The sequence below is a fragment of the Limanda limanda genome, chromosome 13 (assembly GCF_963576545.1).
Source record: "Limanda limanda chromosome 13, fLimLim1.1, whole genome shotgun sequence".
In the NCBI taxonomy this organism is placed as follows: Eukaryota; Metazoa; Chordata; class Actinopteri; order Pleuronectiformes; family Pleuronectidae; genus Limanda; species Limanda limanda.
This window is the reverse complement of record NC_083648.1, coordinates 5,661,821-5,684,561: the sequence shown is the minus strand read 5'-3', so window position 1 is coordinate 5,684,561 and position 22,741 is coordinate 5,661,821. Positions and strand designations below refer to the sequence as shown.

General features: G+C 43.0%; 1 protein-coding gene across 1 annotated transcript in view; it reads right to left on the bottom strand.

Moving 5' to 3' along the window:
- Positions 1-10,407: 10,407 nt before the first annotated feature.
- The window catches only part of st6galnac3 (ST6 (alpha-N-acetyl-neuraminyl-2,3-beta-galactosyl-1,3)-N-acetylgalactosaminide alpha-2,6-sialyltransferase 3), a 32,910-nt gene continuing 20,576 nt past the window's right edge, over positions 10,408-22,741 (bottom strand). The window contains exon 2 of the mRNA XM_061084289.1: positions 10,408-10,597. Within this exon, the coding sequence (XP_060940272.1) occupies positions 10,408-10,597 (190 nt within the window). The remainder of the gene's footprint in view (positions 10,598-22,741) is intronic.

Genomic DNA, 22,741 nt, shown 5'->3' with positions numbered 1-22,741 from the left:
CAGAGGTCTTCAACAGAGGGTCCTGTTGTCTCAAATTTTTGGTTGAGACAATTTTTTTTATTTAGGGCCCGAGCACTGACATCAAAGGTCAGGTGAGACCCATTTGAAATTGTAAGGATTATTATTATTATTATTATTATTATTCAGGCAAATGAATTGGCTTTTTGAGGGCTTTACCATGCTCAAATTATTACCATAATTTGAAAGTGGTGAAAATTTACGTATTCTGAAGGAATTTTCAATGGGCGTCGCAAAATGGCTCAACGGTGCCCCCCCGAGACCCCTGGTTTTTATTTTTTTTAATTTTTTTCCCACAAATTGAAATGTCTTAAAATACACATTAACATGCATCCAACACATTGTGAGGCTGATATGACCCTCTGCCTGCCATCCGTCCAAGGTTAGATAAGTTGTGTGCTACTGAAGTGTATTGTGGTCGGCCGAGAGGTTGATGTGGTTGTTGAAGTTGATGATGAAGGAAAGGAACGCGGACCCAGTACTGACAAGTATAATAATGTTTATTACACAGAAGTTTCACAGGTCAGGACGAGCTCTAGAACTCGGAGAAATCACCCAGGCCAAATAGTGAGATCTGACTTCCAGGGGTCGGACACACAGTATATATAGAGAGATTGGTTCCGCCCATGACTTCAGGTGAATGCCGTCCCCCCATGGGATTTCTGACTAAAAAAGAGGGACATGTTTTTGTGTCCGAACATGAAGACACATTGGTCAAGAACATTCCTTCTACTCCCATCCTCCCAGAGTCAAAGGTCATTTCAAAAAGGTAGAGAACTTCTAAGATAAACATCTGGAGGACTCTCTGAGAATGTCTGAGAGTCCAGAAGGCAGGTATCATAAACGTAAGCGTGTCATTATGTTTTGAACACACACCAAATTGATCTACTCTTACGAATAATATACGACACTACCCATCAGGGTCCGACATCTCACTAATGTGGGAGTATGTGTGGCATCCACAGATAGCTTGAGGATTCACTGTCTCTTCTACATGTACGTTTAAAAATAAAAACATGAATCTGTGAATTATTGTAATAGCTCAGTGTTGTATGCAAGACGTATGTTTATAAAAGGAAGTGCCATGGCCACCCTGTACCTTCCACATGTTTAAATTAAAAACATGAATATATGAAACTGTGTAATATTTGAATAGTTTAGTATTGAATGCACAATAACAGGGTAGCTATGTTTATACATGGCACTAGGCCCAAATCGATATTAAACACAAGTTTATACACTATATATAGTAGGGGGTCCCTGCTCCATCTCTCCATCAGTTTGGGGGTCCTTGGCCTGAAAAACGTTGAAGACCCCTGGTTTAAAAAGTTTACCAGACACGACTGGCAGCTCAGTCCCACATTTATTTTATGCTGCTGACTGAGTGTCTGTCTCTGAACTGGTGCTGCCACTTTGAAACCAGTGAAATAAACCAATTAACAGGATCTGGCCTCAGACACGAGCACCGAGTGCCAGGCGGGGGGGGGGTGGAGTCCAGAACAAGCGGTGGCGTTGGAACACATTCTGTCCACAGCCGTCACAGGAACATGCAAATGAGAGGCTGCAAAAAACATTCAGAGAACAAACAAAACAAACACAAACGGGCGTCTGAGCGGCGAGCGCAGCTGGAGGCCGCGGCCCGGGGGGGGGGGGGGTGTGTTGTGATGTTTCCCTCGTACACCTGGCTAATTGGCTGCGTCTGTCAACAAACTACAAAACGGTCATTAGAGCAACAATCAGGAGAGGAAACACAGGAGAGGTGAGTTTTTCGTTTGAGAGAGCAGACGGACGTGGACTGAATGAAATGTGAGGAATCAGGTTAGAGAACAACTCTCGGGTTTAAGGGACGGACGTCATGTGATGCAGATGAGGATTTGTGTAGATTGTGAGTCAGTGCTTGTGAGTTAGAAACTGATTGTGAATGAAGGTGAAACTTTACAGAGAACAACGAGTTATTGAAGAACCTCAACACAATTAAAAATAATGATTTTGCAGGGTTTTTAATTCTAAATGTAGACATTTAACCCACAGCTTGTATTCATAATGACACAATTTCAAGGAATTCTTATTTATATTAATATTACAAGCTTTGTTTTATATGGCAGCACGATGAGTTGCACATGTTTACATCATTAAAGGCCTGAATCTGCTTCTACCGAAACGAGCACTTTCCTTTTATTTACCTTATTTATCTCCCTCTTTTCCGTATGTTTTTCTATTCATCACCAGAACGTGTCCCTGAGCTCCGGAGCCTTTTCGCAGATTGTCGCACCATCTGGCCCTCGGGAGCCGATCTCCTCCCAAATATGTTTCTGGGGTCAAAAAGCTCTGCGAGAAAAACAAATGTGCGAACGCTGAAGTGAAAAGATTCCAGCTGTCTCCGTGACCTTGCTCACTTAATCTGTGCACATGAGAGGAAAACACTAACGCGTGCCAGCTGCCGGCAAACACAGGAAACGACTCCAGAAGAGAACCAGGGAGAATAAATATGGGATAAAGCTGCAATTTAAGATGAGGTGAAGGAAACTCGCAGCAGATTTGATTCTCTTTCTCTCAGTTTGTGTGTTTTTTCGTCCTTTATCCAACAGCTCATTCGTTTCTCTGTTGTTGTAACTCGTGCAAATGACCTCATGTCCGACCATTCCTCCCAGTGCTCAGACGTCCAGGTCCCAGTGCGGCTCCACCAGCAGCTCCCAGCTACTTAGTTATTAGTGAATACATCAGCCAGGTCCTTGTTCTGTTGAGTGTCAGGCTGTCATGGAGGAGGAGCCTGTCGGTGTCTGACAGCCTCATGTTCCTGTTTTTGTCTGAGCTGCTGGACCCGCTCGCCCCTGCAGGGACCGAGTCACTGAGCTGCAGCTCCAACTGTCAATTAAGCCTGAAGGCGCGTGATGACATATTGTCCCCGTGCCCCTGGAACCTTTTATTCACAAGAGGAAGAGATTGGAATCCTCCTGGGAGCCGCGTGATGGGTGGAGAAGCGTTTTTTCTTAATGAGACAGAGATGATTTGCCATTTGAATAAACCCTGTGCAGCCGCATCTTTAGTTAATGCTGAGGCTGGAACGATCCAGACTCTGGTGATTGAGCTGCAGCTCAGGGCTTCGTTCAAGAAACAGCTCACATGGTGGTGGTTACTGTGTGTGAAATAATCACTGGGATAAGGAAGTGTTCCAGTAAGATTTAGATTTTCAGCCATAATATTGTTACCATCCAAGGTAGACTCACCATAAACAATGAGATTATTTAAGGTAAAACTGTTTTATTCACTTCACTGTATAACCGTAATACACATACCGTGTTATACCTGCACTTCTTTTCTTAGACTGTCGCACTGTTTGTATTTTGTATTGTTTTTGTGACTGTTCGTATTGTACTGTTTTGTTTTGTGATGTGTGTTCTGTGTAAGCACACTGAGAGCCACTTTACCGAGTCACATTCCCTGTTTGTGCAAACTTACTTGGCCAATAAACCTGATTCTGATTCTGATGAGAAACACCACACTTCCCACGCTCCACAGGTGAGAAAGTGATGGCTGAAAGTCAGAAGAGGTGAATTCAAGAAGCGCTGGAGGGTCGATGGAAATCATTCTAAATGGTTTATGGGATGTGTGGCTCCTCCACTCTCAAAAAGATGATGTACTTTTATGATTACCTAGTACTTTTAGCGTTTTTTTCCAATTTAATTTCTTTGAATTAAATATTTTACGGTCACGATTCATCTCCTTGCTGGCCGAGCTGGTTCCAGGATTAAAACTCTGTTCATAAGGATTTTCTGAAACCTCAATGGAGAAATGAAAATATACATTTTACTACCAGAACCAGAGCAGTTCTGAAAGTGGGACAATTCTAAAAGAAACGGCTCAACATGACCTTGGCTCGGTTCCCTTCGTTCTGACCATCAGCCGTTAAGAAGAATGGGATCGTTCTACTGGTTTGAACCCAGTCAACCCATATTTAAAGGGGAACTATTATTTTACACATATAGTCGTAATTATTATTATTATTATTATTATTATTATTAAGTGTTTTTCTAAAGGAGTTTGGACCAAATGGCCCTGATTCTGTTGTCAGGTTGCTATGAGGCTTTCACTCTATATATTTCAAAGGGTATATAATTGCCGTGAGGAATCTTTTCACTTGCAATGTTTCTTTCCATTCAACTAAGTGTTATGTTTCTGTACAGCAGGTTTTAATTTCACTATAGAACTTGGATGACACTGGGGCACGAACCTCCGCCAAGGCCAAACAATCCCACACACGTCCGTCATTCTTCTTAAAAGAAGAATAAAAGGGAAAAGGAAGTTGTACAAATTCAAGGCTCCAAAATACACAAATAAATCTATTTTGTACACGAAGATCTACAGTTTGATTCTTGACGTAAATCTTTCACTGTAAAGATAAAACAAATTCCTGTATCTGCCCCTTTGACCGGATCTGCACCAAAATATAAAGGCTTCTACTTCAATGGCTCCATCCCTCAATGTTAGGTAGAAATAACTTTTGGTACTTTTCCAAGTAATTCTGTGAAAACTTGAACAAACTGACACGAGTGAAAACATTAACGTCCGTTGTAAAGGATTTCACAGGGTCCTTTAATTCCATTAACTGAAAATTAGGCCTTCAAATGTCTTTAATTTATTTAAATTGAAGGTCTCATAGGTGCATTATACTCTACTTTGCACTTTTAAATTAGTTTTTTTTGAGAAATATTTCAGTTCAATAGTTTGTAATGTCTCCATTTGTTTCTCAAAGACACAGATTTGAGCTTGATATTCTTTCATATCTGTCGTAATCGACATACGTCTTGAGTTTCATGAATTAATCCTAATTCTTAAATTGAACGTGTTGAAACCTACAGAAACCATGAAAATACACGAATGAATGTATAAAAACACATGTCCTTATTGTCCCTGCTGTTAAAAAACCTCATACCCAACCCTAAACACACTGTGTGTATTGGGGTATAGAGCTAAAAGAAGTGGGAATACACCAGAGAGGGAGTGAGAATAATCTACAGTCATTTCACATCATTTGTGTGTTTTTGGAGCCTGACCTTGGATAGAAATCTATAAAAGTAGCAAAGTGAAAAGCTGGAGCGACCCCTTTTTAATTCTTTATCATGTCTGTGGCATAAAAACCATGGATGTGGGTATTATTATTTCAAACCGGTGTTTATTAATGCAGAGGTTACATAAAAAGCCCAGACTCTGTGGAGCTGCGTGAAGTCACTGCTGCTCCACGGATGTTTGAAGAATCTCGTGAGACTCCAGATTTGAGAGGACAGCTCAGCTCGAGTCCGTTTACATAACGTGAGCAAACTTCACCGGGTTCCTCACGCTCGTTCAGAAAGGAACTGGATCACACGAAGGACTTTCAGGTTTTCTTTAATCTCCACAGTGAGTAAAAGACACAGGAGACAGAAGAATCCACATCTGTAAAAAACAGTCACATCTATTTTCAGATCACGTAGACAGCAAACGACGGAACAATACATATAACCACTACTTGTTTCGACAGAACGTTTACATTTCAATAACCTGCAACGATCCATGCAGCTTTTGGATGTTATTTTTCCACCAATAAAAAAGGAGCGTGTTAGCCGTGTTAGCAAAAAACAACTTATCTGATACTTTATAACAACCTCGGTGTTATATTACATTCTTTGTCACTCAAACACGTCCAAAGTTACAGGTTTCACAAGGACACTTGACCAGAAACAGAACAGAGGAAAGTGCTTCACGATACACACAAAAATGATAATAGTAAGACATGCACACGGGAGAAAATGGAACAAAGTTCTCGTTGCAAGAAAAAGCATTTGAGGCGTTTGAAACAAAAATGGCAACAAGTAGGAGAGCCGGGGGGGAACGAGTCACACGGGACCTGGAAAGGTTTCGACCTGGAGTCAGACAATCAAAACTCGGCGGCTCCAAACGACCTCGACTGATCAGAGCAGGAAAAACAGCCGAAGCAACGAGAGCATCTGAAAAAACGGTGAAATCGTTTCCACAGTCCTCGAGTTCCAGAAGTTTCAGTAACAGTTTCTGTTTTAAGCGAATCGACCTTCACTTTGCTTTGTTTTGTTCGATGAGCAAACAGATGGAGCTCGTTCCTCCTCGGTTGCTAGGCAGCGACGGGAGGGACAGAGTAAAGTCTACTTCCGAGGAGTTGAGAAGCTGAAACTAGCTTCAGAGCTCAGAGCAGGAGATCAGATCATTTAATGATCAGTACAAAGTGTGAATGGAAACAAATCAGCCAAAATCTGAGATTCACAACATTTCAAAACATGTTAAACGAGACATTTGATGCTTTTTCAGGCGTTTAGTGAATATAAACTTGTCTAAAAACGTTAAAAGTTGACCAATCACAAAACAGAGGGGGCCAGCGGACCAATCAGAGCAGAGTGAGCTTTATCAGGAGAGGGGGGGAGGGGCTTAAAGAGACAGGAGTGTGTTTGAGACAGAGGCTGAAAAGAGGAGCTGCAGCAATGTGAGCAACGTGATGTGTTTTCTGAACATTAGAGCCTTAAAACCCTTTCAAGGAATAACATTACAATTATGAACCTGACTATGAGCAGGTTATTATCTCTCCTTTGAAAAAATAGTTTGATATTTTTAGAAATTATAATTAGGGCTGTTCACACGTTTACTTTGAATAATCAATAAACCCTGTGAGTGTGAGCTGAGACGGAGGCAAAAAAGGATATTCTCAATTTGAAAGAATGATTGTAAAGTTCCAGCAGATATTTTCTAATATTAAAGGAATACTTTGACAATTTAAAATTTACGCTTCTTCAATTTATGTTAGAAAGTTAGAATTGAAGATTGATGATAACATTCATGTGTCTGTAAGTTTGATATGATGCTGGCACCGGTTAGCTTAGCTTAGCATAAAGGGTTCAAACAGGTAAAGGAAACTTGAAAATCTGCCAAACGTGAACAATCTGTGAAATTGAAAATAATCCTACTTTTTGCCCCCCCACACACACAGTTCCCAGGTCCCCAGGGAATGTGTGAACCATGAATGATTCATGGCAGCGTACAGGAGAAGGCGTTTCCACCTTAATATCCTGTAACACATTCCCACTGTGTGATCAGAGAACAATGGGATTGTTTGTTGATCAAGACAATAAGTGAGTGTGCAGCCTGGAGCAGCAGAATGTGTTGGCAACACACAACCTGCAGCAGAATGTTGAAGCTGCACACAAAGCACTGCATCGCCAAAAAAAGAACAACAACATACAGGAACCATTATTTAACACAACAACAAAAGGAGCTTGAACAGAGGGAACACGGTTCTCTTATTCCAGTTGTGAGTTAAACAGGAAACACCTAAAAATATCAGATCAAATGTTTCTCCACCCAAACGTTAATTTCTTATGCTGGTGTGTGACGCTGGCTTCTCTGTGCAGTGAGAAATAAAAGCTGATCGGTGGGAAGCTGTCAGACGTCTTCACAATCACAGGCTGAGGGGACACGTGTGTGTAATGTGCAGCGGGTTGTGTGAGTGTGTGTTCTTCTCAGGTGTCGTTTCAAACTCGTCCCTGAGACCCGGCTCGGATCGTCAGGCTTTCTGGACACGAGAGAAATAACTGTGTGAGATGCTTCTGCTTTACATCCATCATGTGGTCGGGTACTTTGATTCGCTCGCTCTGCCGGGACTGAACACATCGTCGTCCCAGAGGAAATCCGACCCGTGACCCCTTGACCCCGTGACCCAGCGACGTGTAACGGCCAACTCCGATCTGCCGAGCGACACCCGGGAGGAATTTAAAACAGGAGGTTTTTACATTTTGCTGATGCTCCTGTCAGCCGGGTCGACTCTCAGCGAGCGACAAGGTGACACCAGGACGGACGGGTGCTGAGTTCTGAGTCGGGGAGGAGAGTCTGTCGTGCAGGGTTGTGTTGCTCTGTCTGGAGAAAAACAGATTTTTCTGCTCTTGATGTGGAAAACACGTTTCTAAATATGCAGCAGACGCACAAAACTCCAGTGAGCTCGACTCCGCTGACGTGCAGGTCAATGTGCGTCGAGACGTCTGAGCTAAAATAAGGATAAATGTGTTTGAAGTGAGCAGCTTCATCTGGGTCTTTACATTGAGTCTCTGTGAGGAGTTTGCACAGTTGTCATGGAGATGCATATTGATATGTATGCTCCATGCATAGCAATTTAATAACGTCTGCAAAGTGCACGCAGATGTTCAATGTTGACATGAAGGAAAAAAGCAGTTTGATACAACAGTTCCAACTAAATTTGCTAAAAACATTTAGAGAGAGCAGGGGAGAGAAAGGTTCATATCCCAGTCATCATCGTAGCTCATTTAAATATCTGAACATATTCCATCATCCATTACCTATAACTAGTCAATTAAGAGTTTCCAATTAACCTAACCCAGGTCTACATGTCTTTGGACTGTGGGAGAAGAGCGTAGAACCAGCTTTACAAACTATATTAATAAACTATTAAACATGAATATTCTGTAAAGTGGAATTAAGATTAATTCATTAATTAATATTAGCAGCTTTGTGTAAGACACAAGAGTCGTGTTTTTCAACTTTATTTTTCTGCACTGACAAGTATTAAGTTCAGATGTCAAAACTGATTTTAAACAACATATCTCACTGCGTAGGTTGGATCCCTTTGAAATGTGCAGTGTAACTAAGAAAGAATTTCAATACTGCACCAAACAAATTCAGCCCAGTGGTAAATTGAGTCACTTTTTTAATTGGAAAAACTACTTTTGTCAAACATTTCTTTCCAATGTCAAAGATGAACCTTCATGTTTTAATTTACCCACAATGCTTTGTACCTTCTGTCCTTTAACTCACTGAAACCAGTGCTTACAAAGAAATGTGTGTGTGATGGTAAACAGAGCAGAATGAGACTGTGAAGCATCACGTCGGCTAATTTAGAAGTCGTAGAATTGTCGTAGAATAGTTCCGGTCCTTCCCTCCGAGCGGGAGACTAATCACAGGAGCGAGTGGGAGTCACGGACGCAGCCCGAGCGTCTCAGCCACCCGACAACCTGCCGACTCAGCACCTCACCGATCATTCCTCACTGTCCTGGAACAGATGCATTCAAATGCAAAGCAGCCGGAGCGGGAGACTCGCTCGCTGCGTCCGAAGACAAAGAGGAAGATGTGTTCAGGCGCTGATGCTGATGCTCTACACAAAGAGGCACAAAGCTGGACGAGGAGCAGAGCGAGACCCCGGAGTGTGGACACCTTCTCCTGTCCCCCATACACACTGCAGAGTATATTACAGGCACAAAATGATTATGCAATGCAATTAACTTCGAAATTGTTCCCCCGCACACATTAATCTCTCCCTCAGCAGGGTCGCTAATGACTTTCCTCCCTCCGTGAGGACGGGCTTTCTAATTGCACGTGGCTCTGCACGCTGTGATGCTCGCTCTGTCCGTGGCTCGCTCACTTAGCTGGCGCCGGGGACTCGCCCCTAGCGCGGAATAAATAACCATCTGGACATCAAGCAAACGCCAAAACATGTCTCTTGAAATGCAATTTCACAGCATTGTGTAAAAAAAGCTGACATCTTTAAGCTGTGCGAAGTCGAGACAAACCAAACTATTAAAAAAAGCAGATTTACATCCACACCTCTGTTTTGACCCTTTGGAGTTCGACTGAAATCTGTGTTTATCTTTTTCAAATGACCTTGTTTTGTCGACGCGTCTTCAAACGAAGAGGAGAGAATGAAAAGTGACAAACAATCTGCTCTCGATAGTCCCTCAGTCAGAGATGAAGGTCTGTATTATGCTCGTTATAGATTAATTACAGCCTGACAGGAGGCGTCTGGCAGAGGAGACAGAGCGGCCGAGACCTCGACGTGACTCAGATCCTCTACCGTCCTGCAGAAAGAAAATGTAAAAGCGTCCTTTGCGATGTTCAGCGCCTGAAGACATCTGAGCTGCTGAGGACACTGCGAGTTGAAGGCTGGTTGTTTCTTCTTCATGCTGGTTTTTCTTTTCTTTTTTTTGGAGTTAGTCTCGGAGCCATCCTTTGCTGAACTCACAGAGCAGCGAATGGATCGATTAGTCAGCGCAGAGCCGAGCAACCCCCCCCCCCCCCCCCCCCCCCCCCTCTGTTCTCAGCTGCAGGAGAAAAGGACTAAATGTTCAAAAAGCAGAAGATACGATTTCTCTGTCGGACCTTAAATCGGTCGAACACACAAGTGGCCGGGTTCGGGAGGCACCACCGTGAACCAGTCAGCACGGAAAAAAAGGTTTTCAGAAAGATATGGAGTGAACGAAAGTGCTGGATTTGATGTTTGTGCCCGTTAGGAAACTTGCTCTCTGTCGCTGGAGAGACTCAGTCGCTCTCTGACGACGATGCTGATGATGAAGATGTGGGATCTCCCTGCCGGTTCAGCCCGGGTCACGACAGCTGCCACGGCGGGTTGAAGAACTTGATGGCGTGAGGCTTGGCCCACTTGGCGAACACTGACTTCTCAGTGATGAAGCGGTGTCCTCCGTAGGGGGCGCTCTCGTGCAGCACGTACTCTGCACACTCGTCCCGGCTGCCGGCCTCGTAGTAGTGATAGGGAACCTTCCTGTATCCCTCCGTCCTGCAGGGGAGAGAGAGAGCAGAGGAGAGAAAGGTTCATCAACCCAGTCATCACTGTAACTCGTTTAAAGGGACTCTTACCTTTGTTGCATTTTTACACTTTTTGTGGATAAGGTTAAATAGGTATTAATAAGGTAATGACACTCTAAAATGCAAGACAGACCCACCAGGAGTTAAAGCAAACAATTATTTCACTCTCGTAATATTTAGTGAAAACTTCAACCAATAAAATTCTTCGGACCGAAGGACCTTATTGGCCGACAGACCTGTCTGTTTGCTGCATGGAATGAGACAGGAAGCCCGTCTGCTGCTTGTGGCGCATTCGGGCCCGCGTCATCAAGGCGCGTCCTCAACTATAGGGTTTGTTTTGATTCCACGGCAGACAGTAGCGAGTAGCGACCGTATCGACCGTAGCGACTGACGATGGCAGACCAAAGTGGTCCACGGCGTACTGAAACAGCCGCTCCCAGGGGGAAAAACAAAAGAAAAAACACCGCGGATGGGAGCGAGGGGGTGGGGCATTGGAGGAAGGCGGGATGATTCGAATGTGCTGTAATTCTCAAATGCAACAAAGGTAAGAGTCCCTTTAAAGATCTGAACATATTCCATACATTCATTAACTATAACTAGTCAATTAAGAGTTTCCAATTAACCTAACCCAGGTCTACCTGTCTTTGGACTGTGGGAGAAAAGCGTAGAACCCAGAGAAAACCACAAGGAGAACAAGCAAACCTTGGTTTTGTGTGTTTCAGCTTTACAAACTATATTAATAAACTATCAAAGCTGAAGGTCCTCAGCAGGGTTTGTCGATTTAAAAGCTGCTGCTGTTGACCAGTGTTCAATAAACACTCCTTTCACCACATTTCAATTATTTGTAAAACATCGAGATGAGATTCAGTTCTATTCGGAGCCAAAGTGAATCGGTAAAACATTCAGGAAAGTGAGTAATGTTCAATCGGAGAGTTATCGCCACTCAGACCTGACTCTCATGAGTCGCTCTGTTTACAGTTTGCTTCCTCGAAACCAATAAAAACAACACGGAATCGATAGAAGCAGGTGCAGTGGAATAGATTCATTCTGTACTTTGTGTTCGCTTTCTAATATCGAGCGACGGCTTCATGAGAGGACGAGTCTCGAAAAACAATTTCACTGGCAGAATGAACACGAGAGAGAAAGAGGCCGAGCAGCAGCCGGTGAGTCCACAGAGAAACGGTGGCTCGCTGCCGCTGCCGCTGCCGCTCCTCTCCCGGTGTCACACGGCTCTGTGCACCAGCGCTAACAAATAAATTCAATTCCCTCCTCTGCACCTGTTGAAGTCCCATCACCCGCTCACTTGCTGAGGTCAGTTCGGACTAAAGCTTCGAACATCATCACACAGAAACATCACTTCTTCTTATGGTTGTGCTGGAGCAATCGACTGCCAACACGACTTTGTGTGACACTAAACTGTCCATTCGGAAACTCAGGGAAACTCGATATCCTGCCGTCGCACACGGGAAGGAAGGGAAGGAAGGGCGAGTGACAGGCAGAGAGAGAGAGAGAGATAGAGAGCGAAGAGGCCTTAACTGCCTCAGTGAATTATAAAATCCTCTGCGCTGATTGAATTATCTCTCTCTCTCTCTCTCTCTCTCTCCTGTCATGTGTCGGGGGCAGTTTTTTTATTCCAGCTCCTGCTGTGCACAGGGAGCACGGGGGGGGGGGGGATAAAAGGCTGGATTTTCACCAAGCGTTAGGTAGAAGCGTTTGATTCGGGGGATTGAGGAGCTCAGGTTGAGCTGCGAGAGGGAGAGAAAGAGGGAGGAGTCCATCACGGCTGAGACGAGTGAGCTCAGCAGCAGCATCTTGTTTGTCACCCCCCCCCCCCCCGCAGCCTCACAGCCAGACAGTAATCACTCAGCCAGGAGTCAGAAGGAAGATGACAGGCAGACATACAAATAAAACTTTGCTCAGAGGGAATTGGGTTCAGCGGCGGCCCCCCCCCCACAGCGACGGAGCCTCTGCTGCCTGCTGGGCGTTCGAGGCGGGAGCACCTAATGGTATTCACGGCACTGAGAACCCAATATGGATTTCAGCAGAGAAATTCAGCCATTAAATCCAAATGGAGGCAGTGGAAATATATTCCAACAGGGTCGTCCGCGGTTACGGGAGGGAGGCTGTGATTGGCCGCCGCTGCACTGAATGTGAATCTAGCCTTCGAGATGCTGAGGGTATATGTGCATTTTTAATCCCGACATGGGAGGCAGCAGGAATCATGGGCAGTGGGTGGGCTGGGGGGGGGGGGGGGGGGGGGTGATGGTTGGTGTCTTACTTGCAGTAGGTGTCGTTTATCATCCCGTAGATGTGGATCTCTTTGCACATGTCCATGGCGAGGATGAGGGTGAACCAGCCGGTGCTGAGGTAGGAGCCGGACTGGATCCTGGAAACACACACAAGAGGTTTTAATGTGAGATCACACAGTGTTATATTATAGTTATTACACAATGTGATGATCAGGGACTGAAATTATGCAAACAGCCTCAAAATAACCTCAGCGGGTTTTAAAGATGTGGATGTAAATGTTTGTACAGGACAGAACGACGTCTTTCAGTTTGAACTCTTTTAGAAATCGCTGTTCTCTCGGCCTGTGGTGATGCTTGTGGCAGTTTTCTTTCTTAAACTGTAAAGGTGACCCACAGTCATTGAGCTACTGCAGGACTCAGGCTACATCCACACAACTATGTTTTCATTTAGAAACGTCCACATTACTCCAGAGTTTTAGACCTTCAGGTCCCGATTTAGTTTAAAAACTTCACGGACGTAGCTTTCACTGATTCCTCAAGCTGCTCCACGGCAGTAGGACAAACAGCTCTTCATCTGTTCTTTCATAATTTAGCTTGATTGGAGAATCAGTTGTTGTGAAGAGGCTGCTCCAGAGCACTGGTCACCACCAATATCGAACGTTTTAAAACCAATTTCCACCCTGCTCTCCCTCAAGCCTTTAATAACACACATACCAAGTTTGACTCTGATGAAATGATCGCCTCTCAAGACAGACGAGCCGCAGATTTTCCTGAAAAACATCATCAGACACCCAAACCAGGCGTCTCTCAGTTTGTCTAATTTCCAGAACCCACACTTACGATTGTGAACATTAATAATTCAAGAGGCCGTGTGCATGGAGGAAACTTCCCTCCTCGATACCAGAGAGAAACATTTCACTGGGCTGTTGAACAGCTCACCACAACAAGCCAACAGCAGCGTGTTGTCCCCAGTGAGCGATGCAGGAACCCAGTCGGCCAATCAATAAGAACATGTTTAATCCTTTCATCAGCAGCAGACTCGTGGTGGTTCAGTTTTACGACCTATCAAAGTGAAACAAACACAAGCTTTGATCGTCTGCACAACACGCCGCTGGGAGACGCATAGAGGGTTTTTATCTGCTGAAAACCGGACTCGTAGCATCTGAAGTGGGTCATACAGTATATCCCCCCCCGCAAAGCAGAGGGCCCCTCACTCCCAAAGGGCCACGCCTCTAAGTAATAAAAAAAAATACTATCAGGAGCCGGAGCCTCAGACCTGGTATAAATAACTGCATGTGCACAGCATGACTCTGGTAATGAAGCAGGGAGAGAAATGACAGTGTGGTGCAGTATCGACATGTAGAGATTATGAAGGAACACACAGGAGTCACATAAAACTATTCCATCGACTGATATTTAACCGGAAGATTAAAAAACATTTACAAAACCATAACATATCAATTAGAGATGCAGCGAGTGATTAGTTTCATTATCGACCGGCAGTTTATGTGTTTAAATGATTGTTTTGTCTATAAAGTGTCTGTGACCGTTTCCCAAGGTGAAAGTTTGTTCACACGGCTGGTTTCAACCAAATGAAACCTATAGATAATATAGATTTATGATCATATGAATCCAAAACACCATAAAACAACACATTTACTTGAAAATATGACAAATAATTAGTTGATAAACGAAGTATGTTTTCTTGTTGATCAGTGAATTGATCATTGATTAGTTAAGTTGCAGCTCTAAAATGAATATATGCTACATGAAAAAACAAAATATTACACTTTCTATTTATCAGTATTTTATCATATTTAAAGAGTCAAAACAAAAATTGATTATATTTATAAATTAGCATATTAACCATCAGTTAATTGGTCAAAATAAATGAAAAGGCTAGATCAGTTAAAGACTTAATCAACATATGTAAATTGATCATTTAATTTCTGAATTAACTGAAACCTATTTGGACAGGAAATCATTTGGAAAAATCACAAATAGTGAATTGTAGTTTTAGAAAAATAAATGAATTGCTTGGCCTCAATGGTCCTCCATATAAAATATGACCCAAAAAAAAATCCACAGTATTTCCCAGAAACAGCAAACTGAAGAAACTGCACAAAGGTGTAAATCCTGTCTGTCATTGTGTGAAGTACCATGGACAGCTCCTGAGCTGCCAGTCCCAGGATCAGCACCATGGACAGCGCCCAACACAAACCCTCGCTTCAGATCATCTAAATATATATTTCCAAACAGTTTTGACTTTTTGACCACTCAGAATTATCTTCTGACCAATGAAGGTTGTCGTCATAGCGATAGAGAAGACTTTAAACATATACAGTGAACTCACATTAGCTTGAGAACAAATCTCTGTTTCCCACAGTTGTGAGGTAAATACTTTTAATTTTATTTTGAATAACAAATAGGGAGAGAATAGACCTTCTGGATTTCAACCCATGTTCTACTCATGTCCATGTGAGTTTTCTCTGGGTAAACAAACTGTAGATACTAAATTGCTGTAGGTGTGAATGTGAATGTTTGTTCTCTCTGTACGTCGGCCCGGTGGTGAACTGCCGATCTGTCTCCACCTCTCACGCTGTGTCAGTTTGTCTTTAGAGAACAAGCTTCATAGTTAATGGGCGGATGTATGAATCACAAATAATTAACTATAAACTTCTGTCTCATCTGCTGTGAAAGCAGCGAGATTGATGCGGGTTTGAACGACTGAAGGTTAATTTCAGACCGTTCGAGTCCAGATGCTCATTGTTCAAATCTCTTTATCACTGAGGAGCGTGATTCCTCATTGTGTGTGTTGTTTAGCAGAGATGATGGAGAAGGCACCTCATGTCTTGCCTTTTGTCCATTATTTCCATTAATACCAGTTTTCCATTTACATACAATTAAAAAGTATGATTATCAGCGATTATGAGAATGAATCTAGTGAAAGCAAAGATAAAAAGATGGCAGGGTGGGAAGGTGGGGTTGTATGAATGGATTAATGAATTCGCTTTAAGTCCTGTGTCCAAGACTATAATTAAAATGACCTGAGAGAAGCTGTGATTTGTAAGAGCAACACGTGCAGCAGATTCAAATCCGAAAAGTGTAGACGAGAAATTAATTCTCACTATATTTAATTTGCCTTGATTTATTTATGTGTCTTCAAAAACACATTTTTTACTTAAGATGCGATGATTAAAACATGATCCACGGATTGTGAAACCCGAGACGGATAAAAACAGAAATAAAATCTTTAAAAGGCAATAAAAGTTAGGCCATCAAAACAGAATCATATCTGCTTTTCATTTCAGATTCCTATTGCTACAGTTTTCAATCTCACCAATACTGACATCACTCAGGAGGCCGACAACTTAAATGCCATAAAAAAAGTCTAAACATTGCTTTCACCGGGTTCACACACACACACGATGTTGCTCTGACCTCTTTGAATTTATTTCAGAGTTGCTGCAAATGTTATGCAAACACATGCGTCGTGAAATGCAAACGGGTCAAACTGAAACATAGGAAAAGAAACATTTCCATACTGACGGTTCCACGCGTGTGTCTCTGCTGCTGTTAAACAACGAGCAGCTGCAGGAAGAAACCTCTCGTTCAAGGACACTCGGACGAAGCTGTTTATCAAACCATCGGACTTCCTGATTGACCGTCTCTCTCGAACCTCACGAGCACCTTGATGCTGCTGCTGCTCTTCCTCGTGAAGCACGTCTGTCTCCGGTGCTCAGCAGTAATCGCTGTGTGGTGTTTCTGCTCTGCATCCTAAGACTCCAGTCAAGTGGTGTCCTCGTGTCCTTGTTTCCCAAGCTGATGGAGTCTGAGAGGTGGTGTGTTTATTGTTTTTTCACCTCCGCAAAAGAAGGTTGTGTTCATCTGCGTTTGTTTGTTGGTTTGCTGGGTTACATAAAAAAACTACTAGACGTTTTACAATGGAATCTAGTTGCAGGATTTTATATGCGAAGGAAAGAAACCAGAAGATTTTGGTGCAGGATTCTTTCCACTTTCTTTAACATTTTTGTGTTCATCCTAAAAACCATAAAACCCACTGCACACTTGCACCATATGGCCGACAAACAGTGAGATACGACCAGGACATTAAAGCATTTAACAGCTAAAGACACTTTTTACCTCAGGACCTAAAAAGAAGAGTCGCAGTTGGACAAGAATTCAAATCGATGTTAAATAGGTGTAAATGTTGTTTTTACAGTTAAATATGAGTATTTACAGCGAAATATACTTTATGATTTGGTCTGTTCCTACATTGTTTGTGTAAATACAATCAGACACTAACGTGACCACACAGGGACAACCAGAAATTAATTTAGAATCCAATCAGCAAACTGAAAACTTCATTACTTTTAAATGTGTGATAACGGCTTCAATGGTACTTGGGCTTCTGCGTTTGGATGGACCAGTAAACACACACACACACAAACACACACACAGTTCACACACTGGGGCCACGGGGAGGCGAAATTTCAGAAAATACAATTTGTCGTAATAAGGGAGCGGAGGAGCACAGGCAGGAAATGGCACATTATCACTGATACACAGCTCGGCAGCTCTCAGCTGTCAGAGCTGTCAACACATCACTGTTACCTTGCATTATTCATTAGCCATTTGCTACGCTAACAGCAGACACCCAGGCTCTTACACACACACACACACACACACACACACACACACACACAAACACACACATTCATACATTTACACAAACATACACCCCATCCCCAGTGGAGAGCTGAATGTCCTGGAGCAGAAAAGCTTGCTGAAGTAAATAAAAGTGGGCGGGACCTGCTGACCTGATAACAAACATCTCAAAGCAGGAAGTGGATGCGGAGAGAACGACGACAGGAGTCAAGGACGGGGAACAGGCGACGTGTTTACCTACAGGAAAATTTACAAGTTTGTAGAAAAGGGTCGTTGTTATTGTGTGGCCAATTTAAAAGAGAGATAAGGCGACGGGGAGAAGCTGCTTCGGCAGCCGGAGAATAACAACCAGGGCCCGAGGACAAAGAGAATGCAATTTGCTTGTTTTATTAAAGCCGAAAAACAGCTTTTTACTCAGAAACGGGAAACAAAGGTGTCATGAGGTCTGGCACGGCGCAGCCTGGCTTTCTTTCACCGAGCCTTTTATAGTCCCCGCTGTCACAGCTTTCTTGAAAAATGAAACAAAATAAATTGTGTTTGGGCAGAAAAACAGAGCTGGATAAGAAAAAAAGAAGAAAGGAGACCAAAAGGCGAGAAGCAGAGAAACAGACTGTAAAAAGCTGGGATCAATCCCTGTTATTGCTCCTTGCAGCACGAGCCGGAGACAAGTGAGGCGGGAGTGATTGGAACTGACATGCTCGGATGCTGCGGCGCTACCGGCGCTGGGAAATGAAAGGTGTTTGAGAGATGAAGTCAGACACTCGGAGAGGGGTCTCAGTAAATAATCCCCCGAGTCTGACTGAGCTGCAGCTTGTTGTGCTTTACCTGCCGAGCGCCAGAGGCTAAAGAGCCGAGGAGAACCGGCCGGGATCCGCCCGAGCAGACCAAAGTGTTCAATAATTCGCTCTTGACATTCACAGCAGGGCAGCCGTTCACGTGTGTGTGTGTGTGTGTGTGTGTGTGTGTGTGTGTGTGTGTGTGTGTGTGAGAAACTCAACCCTGACAAGTGTTTCAGTTGAACTTCACGTAACGATGCCTCTGCAGCCGCACAAATAAGACACAACGCCTATCAAGAGCAACTAGTGGAGTTAAGTCGGATCAGATTGTGAGACGTTCATTACCGTTGTATGTAAGACAAAAGCAAACGATAACGTCACAGAAAGAAGTGCGAGTTTTTCCCATAAACGCAGTGCGACACCTGCACGTTGGTGTTTCACTGAACAGCTCAGATTGAATATTGATCTAAAACAGTTCAAAACTAAACTTTTGACATTTTGTCGCTCATCTGCTTTTCTTGCCGAGGCCCCAGAAGAAAAAGGTCGATACCAATGACTGTTTGTCAAGATGGATGACCCGTCTCCTCCCAATAAACAGAACTGAAGCCAAAATATCTAACGGCTGACATTTTGTGCTGGTGTCATCAAGATTGAGCCAAAATATAAGCTCAACCAATCACAGGTCAGACTCAGCTGTCAATCATGACATCTCTATCCGTTTCTACTATCATCAAATAACTTCGTACAACCTGAAACATCTTGGGGAAACATTTATTTGACGTGTTGTTTGACTTTTAAGTTTTGTCCCATCCACGTACATGGAGGAGGCCTGGTTTATGGTCTACACTGCAGCCAACCACCAGGGGGCGATCTAGATGTTTTGGCTTCACTTTTGGGAGCTGTCAATCTTCACATAGAGTCATTGAACGATATCACATATGTGTAGGCTACAGCCAGCTAGGTTAGCTTAGCATAAAGACAGAAAACAATGGAAAACAGCTAGCCTAACTCTGTCCTCTACCGCCACCTACTGACCTGCCAGGATTCTGTAGATTCAAAACTTTACAGAGTCAGATTCAATATGATTTGATGTTCTGTAACCGTGTTGTTTTGCTTCACTCTCGCTGCTCTGATCAGTGTCAGTCTGAGTCGCAGCAGACAGATGTTTTCACTGAGGAAGCTCTAATGAACACACAACAGACACACAACAGACACACAACTTCAGACAGCAGCTGGTGAACACGCAGCTCGGAGCAGCAGGGAAGCACCAGGGGGGGGGGGACGATAACCAGAGATGAAATCAGAGAGAATATTGAACATAGATTTTATCTGGAGGACAGACACATAACTAATGAAAGCTAATGTGGCTTTAGATCTCTGGATGTTTGTAGAATATTCACCACGTCAACTTTATTAGCCGACAATGTTTATGTTTCTCTCAAGTGGCAAAAAAGGATCATTTAATTCTGCTTTAGTTTCACATTATTCCAGATTAAACCTCAATTATTCCTTTATTGGAATTTATTTAACACTCAATAAAAAAGCTGGGCTGAAGACTTTATTTATTTAGGTTTCAAACGATCACAGTTTGAAAGAAATGTTAACGATTGAAGTCTTCTTCATTTAATCAGCAGAATTATGATTAATAACTCTTAAGCCTCACTTCTCTCTCATGATTAATACTAATTGAGATGTGTTCAGCATCTGCTTTATTCCTTTAAAAAACTTCTTATTACAAAGAAAGACGTTGATACTTCTTCTACACATCTTTTGGCTTTACTTGGATTATAACGTATAATTTACCATTTAGCTTTACACATTGTGTTTATGCTATAGGCGCTATATCACAGGTTATTCTTAGTATTATTATTTCATTTCGACAAATCCGAGCTGCACCTCTGGTTCTTTCAGCTTCCGTCCTCCATCCACTTCCTTCACACTCAATCCAGCTCGAGCGTCTCATCGAACCCAACAAAGTCTCCTCCCTTTTTAAGAAGAGAGTGGACATAAAATCAACCATCTCTCTCTTCCTCCTCTTCATCTCTTTCCTCTTCTGTTCTGCCTCAAAGAAGCTGCCAGTGGAGCAGAGCTATAGTTGCACATTGTCTGATGCTACACACGAACCCTGGAACCACTGTTTTCAGAGTTTGCTTCATTAGATGTTCTGCTTTAAAATGGATCTGAGCACCGACAACATGAACTCTCCTCCATGCTTCCCTCATCCTCCAGATATGAGCACATTTACTTTATTTCATTATTCACTTACTATATAAGAACAGGCCACCAGACAAGTCTTTACCAGTTGTGTGCAGAGGAACAACACCAGTGAACCAGCTCATCGGAGCCCTGGGACAAAACCAGTGACAAACTCCTGAGTCGAGCGTCGAGGAGAAAGCAAATTTTTAAAAGAAAAAATACATTTCTTTTTTTTACACGGAACACAGCAATTTATTTTAATGAATCAAATGAGCAACGCTGCCGTGTGAGCTCGCTGAAGCGTTTCCTGATTCTGCCGGGAGCAAACATGAAGCATCGGGGGGGGGGGGGGTGACCTCTGCAACCTGCACCCCCGAAGACATTTGTGTTTCCTCAAGTCTGGTTGTGTTTACTTTTGCACCAGTATGTAAAACAATAATGAACCAGGAAGTAAAGCTCCATGGTTTGTTTTGAGCGATGTCACATCTGAGAGGAGCTCAATGTTAATTCCTTTGAGCTGCTGCTGTTGTTTTCTCTTTTCGCTCTGATGACTCTGACTTCCAGCTCCTGTCTCGCTCTTCAGGTTTAACCTACTTCATTAGTTTGACGTGTGGAATGGAAAACACATTTTAAACACACACACATTTGTGCAGCTTCTTATGAAGACATTGCATTGTCTTCCATTTCTGTGGACACTGATCCAAACCTTAACCAGGACGTCAGAAAGTACATTTTTGCCAATTCATTAAACAATGGACATGATTCATAGAGGATTTGAATCTGCTCAATTCAGCTGCTGGTGAAATAAACAGCGGCATTGACAATTTCTTCAATTTGAATCTTCTCCATATGCAACATTAAAAAATAATTTCAAAACTTAATTTAACTCTAGTTGTCGTTTTTCCCTTTTTTGTTGTACAAATTGTGAGTCTTTCCCGTTTTCACTGTGCTGCAGCCCCCGAATGCATCGACTTCACAGAACCAGACGATGGTTTTAGATGCTTTACTGGAAACTGAGACAAATATCTGCTCCTGAGATCTTAACGTTCCCTCTAACAGCAACACGTGAATTCTGAAGCTTCGTTTCCAGACCAGACAAACATGATTTGCAGCAAGATGCAGGATCTACTGGTTGAACTCACACACACACACACACTGTTGTTTCACAATCAACGTGTGTGTGAGTCTTTAAACTAATGAATCGTTGAGCAGGATCAATGACCCAGACATCAGAGGAAAACAGACACAATCGTCTCACAACAATAACAGTTTATCCACATTTATAAGAATAATTATAGACTTTTAGGCCAAAAGGTTGTTGAATCTTTTTCTACATTAAAGCTCTGTCAAACTTTCATTTCATTTCCTCAGAAGGTTAAATTCAGTGCAGTGTTTTCCTCTCAATGGAGCGAAACTGCCTCAGACTTCACTTCAGTTACGACTCCACAAAGAAACATCTTTTATCGGTTTGTGTCCTTAGTTGGATTTTAAACCTGTTTTTCAGAAGTAGCCCCCGGTGACGCTCTAGTGCTTTCTTTTATAAAATGGCAATAAAAGCTTTTTACTCTAACGTCACACAGAGGTCGAGCACATCCTCAGATTCAAGTGACAGCAGCGATAAAACTCAGTTTATTATTGAAGAGAAGTAAACGTCAACCAACGTATCCAGAGGTCTCAAGTAGAGACTTTTTAAAGGTGTTTAAGGTCCAGACGACCCTTTGGCTGATCTCTGTTAACAAGCTTTCCATCACCACCAGCCTGGGAGCAGTTTTTAATGGGATTGTTGGGACAAGAGGCCGATGGTGACCTGAGCAGCGGCTCCGGAGACAAATCCCTCGAGCAGCTTAGACTTTCTGTCCGAGCTCTGACTCCAGGCGATGGGTTTTCATCCCTGAACTGTGAGTAAGCAAGTTGTTCGAGTTGTGACGTCACAAGCTCAGTAAAGGCCTGACGCCTCGTATTAGGGGAGTTTCTGAATATGTGGACTTTTCTCCATGGATTTAGCACTTTGACACTTTTAACACTTCTGACGTATTTATGATTTCTTTAAAAGCTAAATATAAAATAAATGAGAGGGATTTCTGTGGTTGAAATAAAGGAATCGAGATCTCACCCTTCCATCCATCCCCACAAAACCTTTTCAAACATCGGAAAAGTCACTGGAAAGTCGGCACCACAGGATTTTTTCCGTCCAGAGGAATTGCACGTGCTTATTTCAATTCTTTC